Here is a 14,563-nt window from a genome sequence, read left to right on the forward strand (position 1 = left end):
TAGTATGTTCTATACAGAGTACTTTTGTCCAAGGTTTCATCAGTTATTTATGTAAGATTTGGATGATGCAACAGGGAGTGTGTATATGAGTGCAGTTCTTGAAAGGCAGACTGCAATCTTGAAGAACAACTATCTTACATGAGCTGTCATGATGACATTTCTAGTTTTGTCATGAAGATTTTTGATATATTTCATACATAATAAGTTGATACATTTCATGCATAAAATAGAAAAACTTTCTAATGATAAGATCTTATAACAGTGGAAGAGCAGCTTGGTTGATAATTGTCCTGCTCCTGGTTCCAATTAAACTCAAACAGCTGCTATAGGAAATAGTAGTTTACTCAAGGCCCAAAAATAACAGCAGATAAGGAATACAGAATCTTTGAAAGAAGATTCTTTAACGGCAGCACACAGAGAATCCAAATCCAGTCCAGAGATCCAAGATCAAGGTCAGAATTTCATGAGCAGAATTTACATACAAGTATCACCCAAAAGCTAAAGGTTAGATAGTTGCTTCCAAGGGATCATGAATCAGGGCTGCCTCTAAACAAGAGATGCATTTGGTGCTTGTCAAGGAACTTCATAGAAATGTCTGTTCCATTTCCTTCTGCTTGCTGGTTGTGGGGGCTGATAGACCTTATATTGTCACCCTCATCTGACTTCTCCAGCTACTCAAATAGTGTCTTTATTTGATTTGTCTCATATGATTGAATTTGTATCTCCTGAGGTCGACATTCCACAAGTCCTGTTGGAACAGCTTCTTCACATTCAGTCACTGTCTGTTTCCTAGGTCATGACAATATAAATGGGGCTGCTATATGAGATTTCATTCCACCAGTCCTTAATTGCATTGGCGCCTAGAGCTAAAGGCAAAATTCAAAACTTAAGTCTCAAAGACTTAAAATCTCCCATAAACATCACTGTTAATCTTTTGGATTAATTTCATCAGCTTAGCCCTACACAGGATTCTTTTCATGGAGTCATCTCATAGTAGAGTTACTGCTATCCCTTCTGTGTCTGTCCATTCGGGTTCCTCGCCCCCACCCCATTTGTGGAATTATCTTCCTGAATAAGAATGGCTGCTTCTGATTCCATTTATACTCATGCAATAGATTATGGTTATTCATCCAGATACATTCTAGATAAAATAACCCCAGCTGTTTTAATGGGCTTTACATTTAAAGATTTGTTTACAGTTGCAATGTATGGCTGTGAAAGCTGGACCATAAGAAAGGCTAAGCGCCTAAGAATTGAGGCCTCTGAACTATGGTGCTGGAGAAGACTCCTGCGAATCTCTTGGACTGCAAGGTGATCAAACCGGTCAGTCCTAGAGAAGATCAACTCTGACTGCTCTTTAGAAGGCCAGAACCTGAAGATGAAACTCAAATACTTTGGCCACCTAATGAGAAGGAAGGACTGTCTCACTGGAGAAGAGCCTAATGCTGGGAAAGATTGAGGGCCAAAGAAGAAGGGGATGACAGAGAATGAGGTGGCTGGATAGAGTCATTGAAGCAGCTGGCGTGAGCTTAAATGGACTCCGGAAGATGGTAGAGGACAGGAAGGCCTGGAGAACGTTGTCCATGGGGTTGCGATGGGTTGGACACAACTCTGCAACTAACAACAACCCATTTAAAGAAATAATGAGAGTATTTAAATATTTCCTTATGGTTATTGTTAACCCCATCAGTGAAGTTTATAAAGGTAATTCAAAGGCTTCTTTGCAGCTTTGCAAATGAAAAATCATGTACTTACGAGCTAGTACCATTTACGCGATGAAATAATTTTCTCCTACTCATTTTTTGATACAAAACTGTCTTACCCTGAAATAGAAGAGCTGTATTTAGATCAAGACCATTTACTGATTGTTAGCATCTCTCCACCTTTTCCACAAAGCTTTTTCTGGAGAAAAAAAGACTGAATGTGATCAACTATGGAATTTTAATGATCAGACAGGCATCTAAAGCAGGGGTCTCCAATCTTGGCAGACTTCAACTCCCAGAACTCCACCAGGCTTAAAGTTGCCAAGGTTAGAGACCCAATCTAAAGAGTGCTTTCTTTTTCAGAGTCAATAGGTTCTATGTATATCTTCTTTCTTAACAAGTTTAGTATTATATTTACCCAGACTTCCTTGCATATTAAGATTTTAGAGCAGCTCAGTTATTAGCTTCATTATTAACCCGAAGCATTATTTTGAATTTCTTAGACAGATATGACACGTAAATGAATAATTTTAAATATGCCAGTTGAGCTACAGATGCATATTATTTTGCTCCTAAGACCACACTATGGAGATGTTATTTCTGATTAAAAAGATTATCAATTTTCAGAATACAAATATGTATTATAATCATGAATATTAAGTATATGCATTTTTATCCAAAAGATATTGTGAAATCATCAAAAACATTAGAAGTGTGGCAAAGCAACAGCAAAGGCTTAACTATTAAGTTCACAAATCATTTCAGGTAGCTATTATTGCTGTTCAGACTCAGCTAGAAACAGTTATAGCTGTGGACTGTTGTGATGGCAACAGAAGCATTTTGGAGAAGTGAGAAACTAATGGACACAAAGCCTGTGGTTATGATGACATGTGGATGAGAAGAATGTACAAAGTCTTGTTAGCAATCAGTAGCTTTATAATAGCTTGTTATCTGAGAGTAAGAATCCATGATCAGCACAAGGCAAAATCAGTAATTTCTCATGAACTGAATCAGTTTTACTGTTTGATTTTATACTGCAGAAATGTTTTTAGAAGACTGGAGGTCAAAGTACAGATAGTTTTTTATGTATGCTAAACACCAAACGCTCACCCTAGATATCTTGAATGTGCAATAGCACAGTATGCATTTTTGTTTAGAACTTAATTCATTACCTAAAAAGCTATCTGCTGGAGTGTGGAGGAGGCAGAAGAGAAGCAAGTGGGAATTTGTAAAGCACACAATAAGCTACCACACATGTGCAGTTTGCCTAGAACTGCCAACATCCTCCCTCAGTCTGAAAGAAATTGAAACATGATTGGTGAGGATGTAAGACAAGTGAAATAAATATTTTATATCGTGAGTTGGTTCTTTTATAACGGACTTAGCATTACATCACCACATATTCTCTTAACCATGCAATAATTTGCCATGTATACCAAAGGCCCGTAATGATAAAGGCATCAAATGATATCTCTATGATCATCTTTTCAAGAGGAATCCACAAGCCCTACAAGAAAATATATGAAGCAGTCTTAGTGAGTCAGATGGCTGGTCTCATTTCCTACCTGCAAAACATGATTTTCTTATTTGCTAAATCAGTATAACGATTGGAAAACAAAAGGGTCAATGTTGGATTTTTCTAACTGCATATAGTACATTATACATCTCATTGATACAACTGGGAGGAAATGCTTGCAAAATAATTTGCTCATTTTCTATTTGAAAATTGTGTTCACTTTTCCTATTTATAAAATGCAAATACAAGGTGTCTTATTACTCTATGGCAGTTGCATTTCTGGAAATTATTTTGAAGTGTGCTATACTTAAGACTAATTTGTTCTACACATTTAATATAAATGGAGGGAAATCAAACTCACAAGTATTCAGAAGTGTTCCATCCTTTTGATCCAAGCCACTTTCCCTGCCTGGGTGCCCTTCATCTGGATTGGGCTTGAAGTTCCCATAATTTCCAGGAACTAATTGCAATCAGAGTTTAAGTGCAACACAACTGAAGGGCTCACAGAGAAACCAGAGTGCATCTGGAGTCTTTAATGGACATATTTTATTCTGAAGATATCCCTCACGAATAACAAGGAAAATAATTTCAAAACCGGGGGTGGGGTGGGGGGAGAACTTCAGTCAGCCTGGTTTCATGGTGAAATCGGGAGTGGAAGACAAGTTTAACTGGCTCAGACGGGAAAAATTAAAACGCGTTATGTTCACAACAACCTGGAAGGTCACAGTTGTTAAAAACCGACCAAGAACCAGAATGGGATCCACCAATTTTTAGATCCCATCAACTTATAGGAGCTGGCCCAATTTATGTAAACGCCTCACGACCATGTGCTGTGCAACACAAGCGGAACTCCACTCTCCTCGCTTCCCCTCCCACTAAGCAGATGCGGGGAGGGGTGGGAGTAAAAGGAAGAAAAAACACTGGGCGAGCTTCCTTAAACCTAGTTTCCTCCTCTTCTTCCTCCTCCTCCTCCTCTCCCTCCCCCACCATTTCTCCTTCCTCCTCCCTCTTTATCCTCCTCCTCCTCCTGGCCCGAGCTTTTGTTTTTCTTCCCAGCTATTTCCCACACGTGATTGCCGTGTTTTTGCGCCGAGCGCACCTATAAATGCTAATAACTTTGGCCAAGGAAAGAAGGCAGGAGCCAGAGGAGGGGAGGAAAGGAAGGGGAGAGGTGGGGGTGCATAACTCGGGCGCTCTATCCATGCAGGCAGCCGGGAGGGAGGGGGAAGACATGCCATGCAAGCCAAAAAAACCCTGCTTCGAGCGGCTGGCGCTCCCTCGCAACGCCCCAGCTTGCTGCTAACCCTCCGCTCGCCGCCGGGGAGGTCGCGCCTGCCGCTCGAAGTCTCATTCTTGGCCGCTCCGAGGGAGGGACAGAGGGTGGACGGGCGGGCGAGCGAGCGCCACAGACAATGGCGGCGGCAGCGGCGGCGGCTCCTCCTGCCGCCGCCGCCGCCGCCACCACCACCTCCACCAGCAGCAGAAGCAGCAGCCCCGGTGGTGCCAGCAGCGGCGACGGCAGCACATTCCACCAGCAGCTGGAGCCTTGTTTAAGGAAGCCGCCGCGCATGGACCCGCGGCGGAGGCAGGCTGCTCTCTCCTTCCTAACGAATATCTCACTGGACGGGCGGCCGGTGTTGCAGGGCGAGGAGGGCGGCGAGGAGAGCGACGTCGGCGCGGCAGCCGCTGCAAAGACTGCTTCTGCTGCAGCCTGCGGTATCAGAAGCAGCACCAACACCAACACCAACACCACCACTCGGATTCGTCGGGGCAACCTGACCGCTTTCCAGCCGCCCGCCCCGCAGCAGTTCGGAGCTTATGCTAGCGCCTGTGGTGGCAGCGGCAGCGACAGCAACGTCAAGCTCATGAGCCCCCTGGGAGCGGCTGGCCAGCCGCAGCAGGGCGAAGACGACGAGCCGGACGAGGACGAAGATGCCTTTGCTAGCGTGCAGGTGCCCATCGCCGCCGCCGCCCTCCCGGCCTCCTCTGGAACTCCGTGTGCAAGGGGTCGCCTCAACTCTTTCACTCAGGGAATCCTGCCGGTCTCCCTCGCCAGAACCGCCCCACAGAACTATTCCTGTCTCGAGCAAGGCCCGGTGGGCGCCAGCGCTTTTGAGCTGCAGAGGTCTAGGTAAGTGGCATCCAGAAGGGCCTCGAATGCGTGTGGGTGTCTACTTTTCTTCAAGGTGGGGTGTGTGTGTGGGAAACACACCAAAGAAAACAAACCAGGTTTAAATCTAACCTTGAAGCTCTTTTGGTAATGTCTGAGATATGGAGACTTGAGTTTTGTGTCAATCTGCACATGCTCAAGGGTATACCTCTCTTTAAGAATATTTAAGGTGTTCCAGGGTTGATTACAGTTAAGCGCTATAGCCAGTTCTCAATTTTGACCGGTTATGTATTTATTACTGCAATTTATATGCCACTTAATTCCAAAAAGGCTTTGAACAACCGCCATGAGAATTGACAGGGTTTGAGGCGTCTCCAAATTGTTTCCACTTACTCTCCATGTGGGTGTACGGGTAGAGGAGTCAAATTTAACACGGTGAGAAGAAAATATGTTCTTCCTGGTCAGAGAAATTTCTGTACTTTGAGGCTTTAACATTTAGCAAAAGGGATTTGAACTGAACAATGAAAATGTGGTGAAAGGGGGTCATATGCAAATATCATGTAAGGGGATTAGGTGTTATGCACTTTTGCACTTATTTGATTTTTCCACCAGTACATATCTGTAAGTAAAATCAGAAGTCTAATGCAATATCCTTGTCCACAGGTGACTTGTTGCACCTGTCGGCTCAGAAGCTAAAATGAGTAGGGGTTGGTTAGTAGGTGGATGAGAGATTTAAGAAATCTCAAAAGGTAAAAAACAAACTAAGGAGAGTTAGAACACCTTAGAAGAATGCAGTGGCAACCCCTTCTGTACTGTAACCAAGAGGATTGCAGTCTCTGTTCATAACTAAGATGCGTATGATGAATTTCAGTAGTGTTTTGAAGACAACTCACCAAATCTTGGCACTAGTCTTGAAATCAGGACTTATGTCATTTTCTTATTGTGAAAGTTTGGGGCAATAATTTCTAAACCTGCTTTTTAGGGTAATGGAGAGGTCGCTTTTTCCCAATTGCATTTCAGCCTCTGAAATTACTACTCAGTACAGGTAATCCTCCACATATAACAGCTGAACCCAAAATTTCTGTTGCTAAGCAAGGCAATTAAGTGTGTTGTGCCCCATTTTATGACCTTTTTGCCACAGTTGTTTAGCGAATCACTGCAGTTAAGTGAATCGTGCAGTCGTTAAGCAAATCTGCGTTTCTCCCTTTGGTTTTGCTTGTTGGAAGCCAGTTGGGAAAGTTACAAATGGCGATCACATGACCCACGCCCCCCCCCCAACAGTGCAACTGTCATAAATACCTGAATTTTGATCAGTTGACCATGAAGTCATAAGTGAAAAATGCTCATAACACTTTTTTTTTCCAGTGCTGCTGTAACATCAGGGGTCATAGGTCACTAAACAAAAGTTTGCAAGTCAAAAACTACCTGCAACATTTAGAATAGCACTTAAATGTTATCAATGCTGATTACATATAGTAATCAAACCATCCAATAAAATGTAAAGCTATTGCTGCACCTTGATCAGTTCATCCTTTTCTGTTCTAGTTGTTAAGTTTAATGACAAATAGCAAAGGGAAGAAATCGGGCTGCTCAACTTTTATTGATGCAAAGAAGTAGCTAGGAAAATTTCATTTACCCTTTTCTCTTTGAATGCTACTTGTAAACTGCCATAGTGGGTTTAGCATATTACATGGGGGGGGGGGGGTGTCAGTAATTTTCATTTTTAATGGCATCATCATTTCATGAAATCATATAGCAAAATTAATGAGAAGCAAATCTCCATTACCTTTCTGAAGTTCAAACTGGTAGACTGCCAGTTAAAATAACAGTCATATCTAAATCTTGCGTGTTTTGGGGGAGTGTTGATCCTAGTATCTGAAATCTTAATCCCTTCATTTATTCTCTGCTGTTATCATGCATTATTTATGAGCAGATGCATCACTTGCACTCTGTTGTTTTTTAGCATTGATCTTTATTTAATGGGGAGCTGCTACAGCCTATTTGTTTAAAGCAGTATTTCTCAACCATGATGGCTGGGGAATTCTGGGAGTTGAAGTCCACATTTCTGCCATGGTTGAGAAACTTGATTTAAACAGTAAACATTCTATTTAAATTGGAAGTAGGCAGGGATGGCCCTGATTGTCTTGATTAAGGACCATTTGGGAATTCTAAGCCTGTTAGCTGGACAAGGGAATCAAGAAAAAAAACTTCAGAAGATTGAGTAAACTTGGAAGTGGAAATGGAACAATGTGAAGAAACTTACACAAATGCCATGTCCAAGAGCTGAATTTATTCAAAGCATCTTTATCTTAACCTGTTTTAAAACATTAAAGAGAGTCTTCTAAGCGGTGAATAAATAAGAGCAACAACCTGTAAATCTTTCCCCCTAACTGCTTTAAACTTGATTTAGATCAGGGGTGTCCAACCTTGGCAACTTTAAGACTTGTGGACTTCAACTCCCAGAATTCCTCAGCCAGCTTTGCTGGCTGAGGAATTCTGGGAGTTGAAGTCCACAAGTCTTAAAGTTGCCAAGGTTGGACACCCCTGATTTAGATCTTAACAAAAATAATTGGCAGAAGACAAGCATTTGGTTGCTGCAGTTGAAACCTCAGGTTTGTATCTGCCCCAGGATATTAAGTAGTCTTGTTGATCTGCTTAGGATAAAAAGAGTGCATGACAGAATCAAGATATATGTTTATAAAGGTAAATGTGTATGTATTTGCTACAATGTGTGATTGCTTGGATAAGAATTTATACATTTATATTAGGTTTCTCTCATTTTTTTCGTCCCTGTTTGCCAGTGTTAACTTCTGATGGCTGCCCAGACAAGTAACTGCAATTTTCTTGGCAACATTTTTAGGAATTGGTTTGCCATTGCTACTATTTCCTTGCCACTACACCAAACTGACTCTTTCTCCCATGGAAAAACATAATTTATTGATGGGAAAATATATCCATGTAAATAATACTACTTCTAAAGGAAAAACATGGGTTTAAAAAACAGGATTAGACATTATTGCCCCAAACTTTCATGGTTGTGACCAGATTCTAGGGGCTAGGCAGTTATTATAATATATCAGTGGTAGGCTATGGGCTGCACAGCATGAAAAAAGTTTAATGAATGTATTGGTTAATGTGAAATAATTGTTATCACAATAATTTTCATCTTTCTTTCAAGAATATAGCATTTACAACAAAACCCCTCTAAGATGAAAGAGAAAGCATGGGATAGTCTTCACCCACCAAAATCATGTTAATAATAGCACATAAGTTTAATTTCCCTAGTCCAAATTTAACATTTATTTGTTATATCCTACTGTTTCCATATTACCAATTCTACCTTGTTTTTGTTTTTCTTTATTTGAAGCATGTCTTTTGGAGCTTAAAGGCTTTAATTATCTCATCCTTTTTCAAACAAAATAGAGTTAAATTCATGCTCATACCAAATTAAAATAAGATTGAATAATTTTTGCTTCATTGTGTTTTGGAACCGAGCCATTGTTTTGGAAAACAAGGTGTATATACTAATCCATAATATGGTTTATTTGTTGGGTATAACATGTTTCGTCAAAACAAGCATTGCATTTTCTTAATCTGGATTTAGCATGTTGTGTAAAGACAGCTAATAAGTCCTTCCAGATTTATTTTGTATATTTATAATAAGGCCCTGGCAGTCATTTGGCATTTAAAAGCCTTGATAATGATTTTATTTATTACTTAAAAGATTTATATTCTCTCCTTGTATGAAATAATCCTCTGGGTTTACCCAGAGATAAACCTTGTACCATTTACCTTGTACCTTTACCATTATACAATGGATGCAATTCACTATTATATGCTGTTTTTTTTCTGCTTCGAATATTTAATTTGAGTCTAGTTTAAGTGTGCTGTTAACTTATGCAGAGTGATATTATGTGACAAGCCAATGTATACTATACCACTAGTTGCTTGCCAAAGATAAAACATTTCCACTGATGGGAAATTGTGATCCAAAATAAGTGAAAAGCACCAGATGAGAGGAAGCAGAATCATGGTGACTTCTCACTATAAAGCTCATCCATCCATTCATCCTTTACTAGCTTTGCAGAAATCGCAGTATATGTGTCTTTTGAATGTTTAATTAGTTGAATCCTACTTCCTCTAGTTATTTTAACTGTATCATTATGATTCTAATTAATTTTATGGAAATATACCATAGAAATAAGCAATTTTTGCCCTTTGAACTACATGATCAACTGAATTAAATGTCAGATGTTTTCCCTTCTGTAAAATATACTACATCAATTAAATGTGAAATAGTATTCAAATTATTAATCCGATGACAGACAGAATATAAAACTCATATATAAATGAGATGTTCTCCATCTCAGTTCTCCTGGGAATTTTCCATGATGCTATGAAATGGTGTTACATATTTTTCAACAAATACCAAACCATATTTTAAAACTATTATTATATTTTCTTTGCTAGTCTAGTTATTATAAGGGGGAATTCATGAGCTTCATGTCCACATTATATCATTGCCATTATATTCATTTTTCTGGTAGTATCTGTTTTACATCCAAATAAGTAGTAGTGTATGTTTTTACAAATTATCTGCTAAATACTAGTTGCAGTAACATAAAATGTACAATTTGACTTGTGAAATCTGGAGGACAACATGTTCTTTTTTAGTGTCTTTATATGCATCATTTTCACTCTGCTTTTCAAAGTAAAGAAACTGAAATGAGCCTTAAGAATAAGAAACTTAAATGCAGTATCTGTGGAAGTTATCTTCTTTGCATCTAATCTTTATTTATTTTCCATGCAGTGTGATGTCATTTTGTGCTGCTTTATTTATGAGCTATCTCATTTTGGTAATAATATACTTGCTGCATTTACTATGATATAATTTCTGACCAAATATGGTTAGAATTCAGCTTCAAAGCATTTTTCCAAAATGAAAAAAAGGATACAATTTAATTATTACTTCACATGAATCTTCCACATTTCTGATTACATATAGAAGAAATTAATTGAATATAGAACAGCTTCTCCACCTGGAAAAAGTCTTCTGGTATAACCAGTTATACCAGTAGAAAGTAGAAATGATGTATTTGTTTATTTTGGCTACTGCATGTTTTCATGTGATATACTTTTAAACTATGGAATAGTTTGTAGATTATAAATTATAGATTGCATAATTTATGTTTGTATGGTATACACATACACCGTACATACCGGTACGTACATACAGACTTATAGATTAGGAACTACTGTTGACTTGAGTGTCTTGTAGTTTCGTTTGTTCAACCAAATTCCAATACATGCAGGGCACAATTCCCTAAAACTAAATGATGTGCCCAGTGGTGGGATTCAAATTATTTTATGTGTGCCTCCTCCATTTTTTGCCTTCCTGGGCCTCAGCATGGGGAATCCTGGCACAGCTGATTGTATGAACAGCTGATTGTTGGGGTGGGGAAGAGAAATATCTTAAGGGGCGAGCGTCGGGTGGGCGGGGTGACCGAGCATTGGTCGGGCAGGGCAAGTGGGCCAGCAGTGACTGGGTGACCGGGTCGGGGGGCATGGCCAGCCAGAACTTAATACCGGTTCGGCAACCCCAAATCCTTGCTACCGGTTTGCTTGAACCGGTGCGAACCGGCTGAATACCACCACTGATGTGGCCTGATTTATTATTTGGTAACTTGATGTAATTATTTTTTGAAGTCTTATCAATGAAGCTGTACTGTATTTGAAGAAACTTAAAAGTAAGTACAACTTTGTCTCTGATTATTAATGTGATTATTAATGTGATTTCAGAAACTTGTTTCGTATCTGCTGCATTTGCTATATTGATCAGATTTGATCAAGGATTTGTGTAGATCACTAATTGTAGATATTGCATAAGGCACCATCTTAGAAGAGACATTGATGTATGAGAGAGATTGGAGAATCCTGTTTTTTGCGGGATCCGCAGTTTTGCATTCTCTATGCTGCATCGAGAGCCAAGGATGGGTTGACTCCTTCCTATGACGTCATTTAGCTGAGTCTGTACTAAGATATAAAAGCCAGCCCCCAGGAGAGACCCCAGCTTTTGACTCAGCTCCCTTCAGTCAGCTGTGTCTCTGAGAGCATTCTGTTAGATCTGCCAGCGATCTTCAGTACTTTTTCCTCGCTTCAAGCAGCTCCCAGGGCAGCTGCTCTTCCAGGACAACAGAACTATTCAACAGAAGGGAGTGCAACTACAGCATGTTTCAGGTGATACTCATGGGCCCCAGCCAAGCCCTCCCAGGGGAGGAGAAGTTATCTATGAGCCTTTCCATCCTCCATCCTGGTCTCCTGAGGCTCTTGCAGTACAATCAGATCCTCAGGATCTAAGCAGATCTGGGCCTTATTTTCAACAGGCTTCTGGGCCCTTCCCTCCAGGCCTCGAACCTCTCCTCAGTCTAGGCCTGAAGCCACCTTCACTCCCACAGCAGCGGGCCTTCGGCCTTCTGACTCTACCTTTGAGCATAGACCAGGAGATATCCAAGATGTTGTCTCATTGGCCATTAGGCAGGGATTGGCTGAAGGCTTCAAGCAAATTCTTCAACCTCTGGAAAGGGTTCAGGCCCTTCTCCCTTCTCAATCTATAAGTTCCTTGCCTCATCACCCTGATTTACACAGGCCCCAGGACCTCGGGGTCCATTCTTCTCTACCAGAATGGGAGGAGGTTGATGAGGAAGGAAGGGCTCCACCATCTGAACACAGTTACTCTTCTCATTCAGAGTGTGAAGAGGGCGAGATTTTTGACCAAAATGTTTCAGAGGAAGAGGATTGACGCCCAGAGCAGACATCCTCTGCATTGGTCTTCAAACCTACTCTCTTCAGGCCATTACTCAGCAAGGCCTTGGTCACTGCCAAGCTGTCGCCAGAGGAAGTGGCTCCCGAGTCACAAGGAAATCCCTCTAGCCAAGGGGATTCGCTTTTCTCCAAGCCTGTAGTGCATGCAGAGGTTTTGCCTTCTCCCATTTTGTTCCTGGACATGGTCAAGGAACAGTGCGCTTCTCCTTCGGCAGGTTCTCGCCCATCTTCTCTGGATAAGCGTTTCTACAATGTCAGCGCAGCTCTGGACAATGCCCTGGCAGTGCCTTCTGTTGACATTCCAGTTCTGGTCTCGTTCTCATCTTCTGGCACTCCCACGGAGCCAGAAGATATCCTGAAACCGGATGATAAACGCTCCGAACAGACCCTCAAGGGCAATCACCAGGCCGCTGCTTGGGCTGTTCGGGCTTCAACAGCAGCATCCTTCTTCACCAGGGCATCCATACGGTGGCTGCGCCAACTCCAGAATAGATTGCCTGCTTCTGATCTTCGGTCTCACCAAGACCTTAATAAGATTATCGCAGCGGCAGAATTCACTACAGATGCCACTCACAATTCTGCCAAATTTGCATCCAAGGCCATGGCATCTTCTGTAGCAGCAAGAAGACTTTTATGGCTCCAAAATTGGCAGGCGGAGTCACGCCAAAAATGGAAGCTGGCTTCACTTCCATTTGCAGGCGATAAGGTCTTTGGTGATGCTCTGGAACCTTATCTCATCGAAACCAGAGATAAACGTAAAATTCTCTCTTCCTCTGGGAAGAAAGCCGACTATCGCCCTGCTCCTTATCGCCCTCCTGCCTTCTGAGCGGAGACCTCATCTCGCTTCCCCCGCTCTCACAGGCCATACTCCCAATGCCAAGACCAACAGGCAGAAGCATCTGGCAGGCAACAACCTTCTCCTGGTAAACCGCCCTTTCAGGGGGGAGGGGGTGGTTCCTTCCGCCGCTCTAAGAAATCACTCATTCTCTCCACCCATCGGAGGTTGCCTAGCCTTCTTTGCCTCCAAATGGGAGGAGTCAATGACAGATGCCTGGGTGCTCAGCACTATTAGGTCAGGATTACAATTGGACTTCCTAACGCCACCCCCCCAAATTTTTTTTGATCTGTCCTGTCTTGGGACATTTCAAGACAAGCCCTCATGAATCAGGCCATTCAGCACCTTCTTGAAATCAGGGCTATTCAACCTGTTCCCCCCTCTCAATGGGGATGTGGGCTTTACTCTCGCCTTTTCATCGTTCCCAAAGCCTCGGGGGTGGCGAGCCATCCTTGATCTAAAATTTCTCAACCAATTTGTAAAATACAGGCGATTTAAAATGCAGACTCTGCATTCTATTTTAGAGAGCATTCAGGAGGGCAACCTCCTCTCTTCCATTGATCTCACTGAGGCTTACCTCCACACCCCAATTTGGCCTCATCATCACCAGTTTCTCTGTTTCTGTTATCAGAATACCCATTACCAGTATTGAGCACTTCCCTTTGGCCTCTCATCGGCTCCAAGGGTCTTCACAAAGGTTCTGGCAGCATTGATGGCATCTCTATGTTCTATTCCAGTGAGGATCCAATGCTACTTGGACGACATTTTGATTCTGTCCTCTTCCATCCGTGCGGCCCATCGGGATCTGCAAATTACCCTGTCATACCTCCAGAGCCACAGATTTTCCATCAACACCAAAAGGAGCCAGCTCTCTCCCACAACCAAATTGCAACACTTGGGAGCAGTCATCGATACCACGTCGTGCCAGGTTTTCCTGTCCCCAGCTCGTGGCAAGAGCCTTGCAGAGATCAGCCAGATCCAGCAACATCAAATTGTCCCCCTGTCACTGCTGTCCAAACTTCTGGGGAAGATGGTCTCCTGTATTGGCATCGTCCCATGGGCTCGGCTCCACTCCTGACCCTTCCAATGGTTCCTGCTTCCCTACCAACGAGCAGGAACCAGCCACTCATCCATCAAGGTCCCACTCCCACCACAAATCCAGAGATCTCTCAATTGGTGGCATTCCCCATCAATCTGGAGGGGACTCCTGTTCAGGGACCCAGACAGGCTAGCGATAACCACCAATGCCAGCCTCCTGGGTTGGGGTTCCCATATGCAGGGCCAGATAGCTCAGGGCGTTTGGTCCAGATCAGAGCAGAACCTTCCCATAAATTGGCTGGAGCTCAGAGCCATTTTCCTGGCTCTCAAGCATTTCAGGCAATCAGTGACCGGCTCTCATGTTCTAGTCCTTACAGACAACATGGCCACAAAGGTTCATATCAACTGGCAAGGGGGGACGAGGTCCAAAGCCCTCATGAGAGAGGCTCTACGGTTGGGGTTATGGGCAGAGAAACACCTGTTGTCGATCTCGGTGGACCACATCTCTGGGGTCGACAACTCCCAGGCCAACTGGCTCA

At 42.4% G+C, this 14,563-nt stretch overlaps 1 protein-coding gene and 1 long non-coding RNA gene across 5 annotated transcripts in view; one reads left to right on the forward strand and one right to left on the reverse strand.

The window, feature by feature from the left end:
* Positions 1 to 324: 324 nt before the first annotated feature.
* LOC148131451 (uncharacterized) lies at positions 325 to 4,148 on the reverse strand. 2 transcript variants are annotated; one of them, XR_015748878.1, is made up of 3 exons: positions 3,581 to 4,148; positions 1,823 to 1,902; positions 325 to 866 (listed from the first exon to the last, which is right to left on the reverse strand). It is a non-coding gene; the product is annotated as an uncharacterized LOC148131451 (long non-coding RNA). The 2 variants fall into 2 exon arrangements; XR_015748877.1 differs by having other exon boundaries at positions 1,756 to 1,902.
* The window catches only part of CABLES1 (Cdk5 and Abl enzyme substrate 1), a 58,918-nt gene continuing 48,105 nt past the window's right edge, over positions 3,751 to 14,563 (forward strand). For all 3 annotated transcript variants that reach the window (XM_026670322.2, XM_026670323.2, XM_087961628.1), the window contains exon 1: positions 3,751 to 5,350. In XM_026670322.2, coding sequence (XP_026526107.2) covers positions 4,632 to 5,350 — 719 coding nt within the window. In that variant the 5' untranslated portion in view covers positions 3,751 to 4,631. The remainder of the gene's footprint in view (positions 5,351 to 14,563) is intronic.

Source organism: Notechis scutatus, chromosome 3 (genome assembly GCF_049901735.1).
Source record: "Notechis scutatus isolate UNSWTSFEM ecotype Mainland chromosome 3, rNotScu1.2, whole genome shotgun sequence".
Taxonomy (NCBI): Eukaryota; Metazoa; Chordata; class Lepidosauria; order Squamata; family Elapidae; genus Notechis; species Notechis scutatus.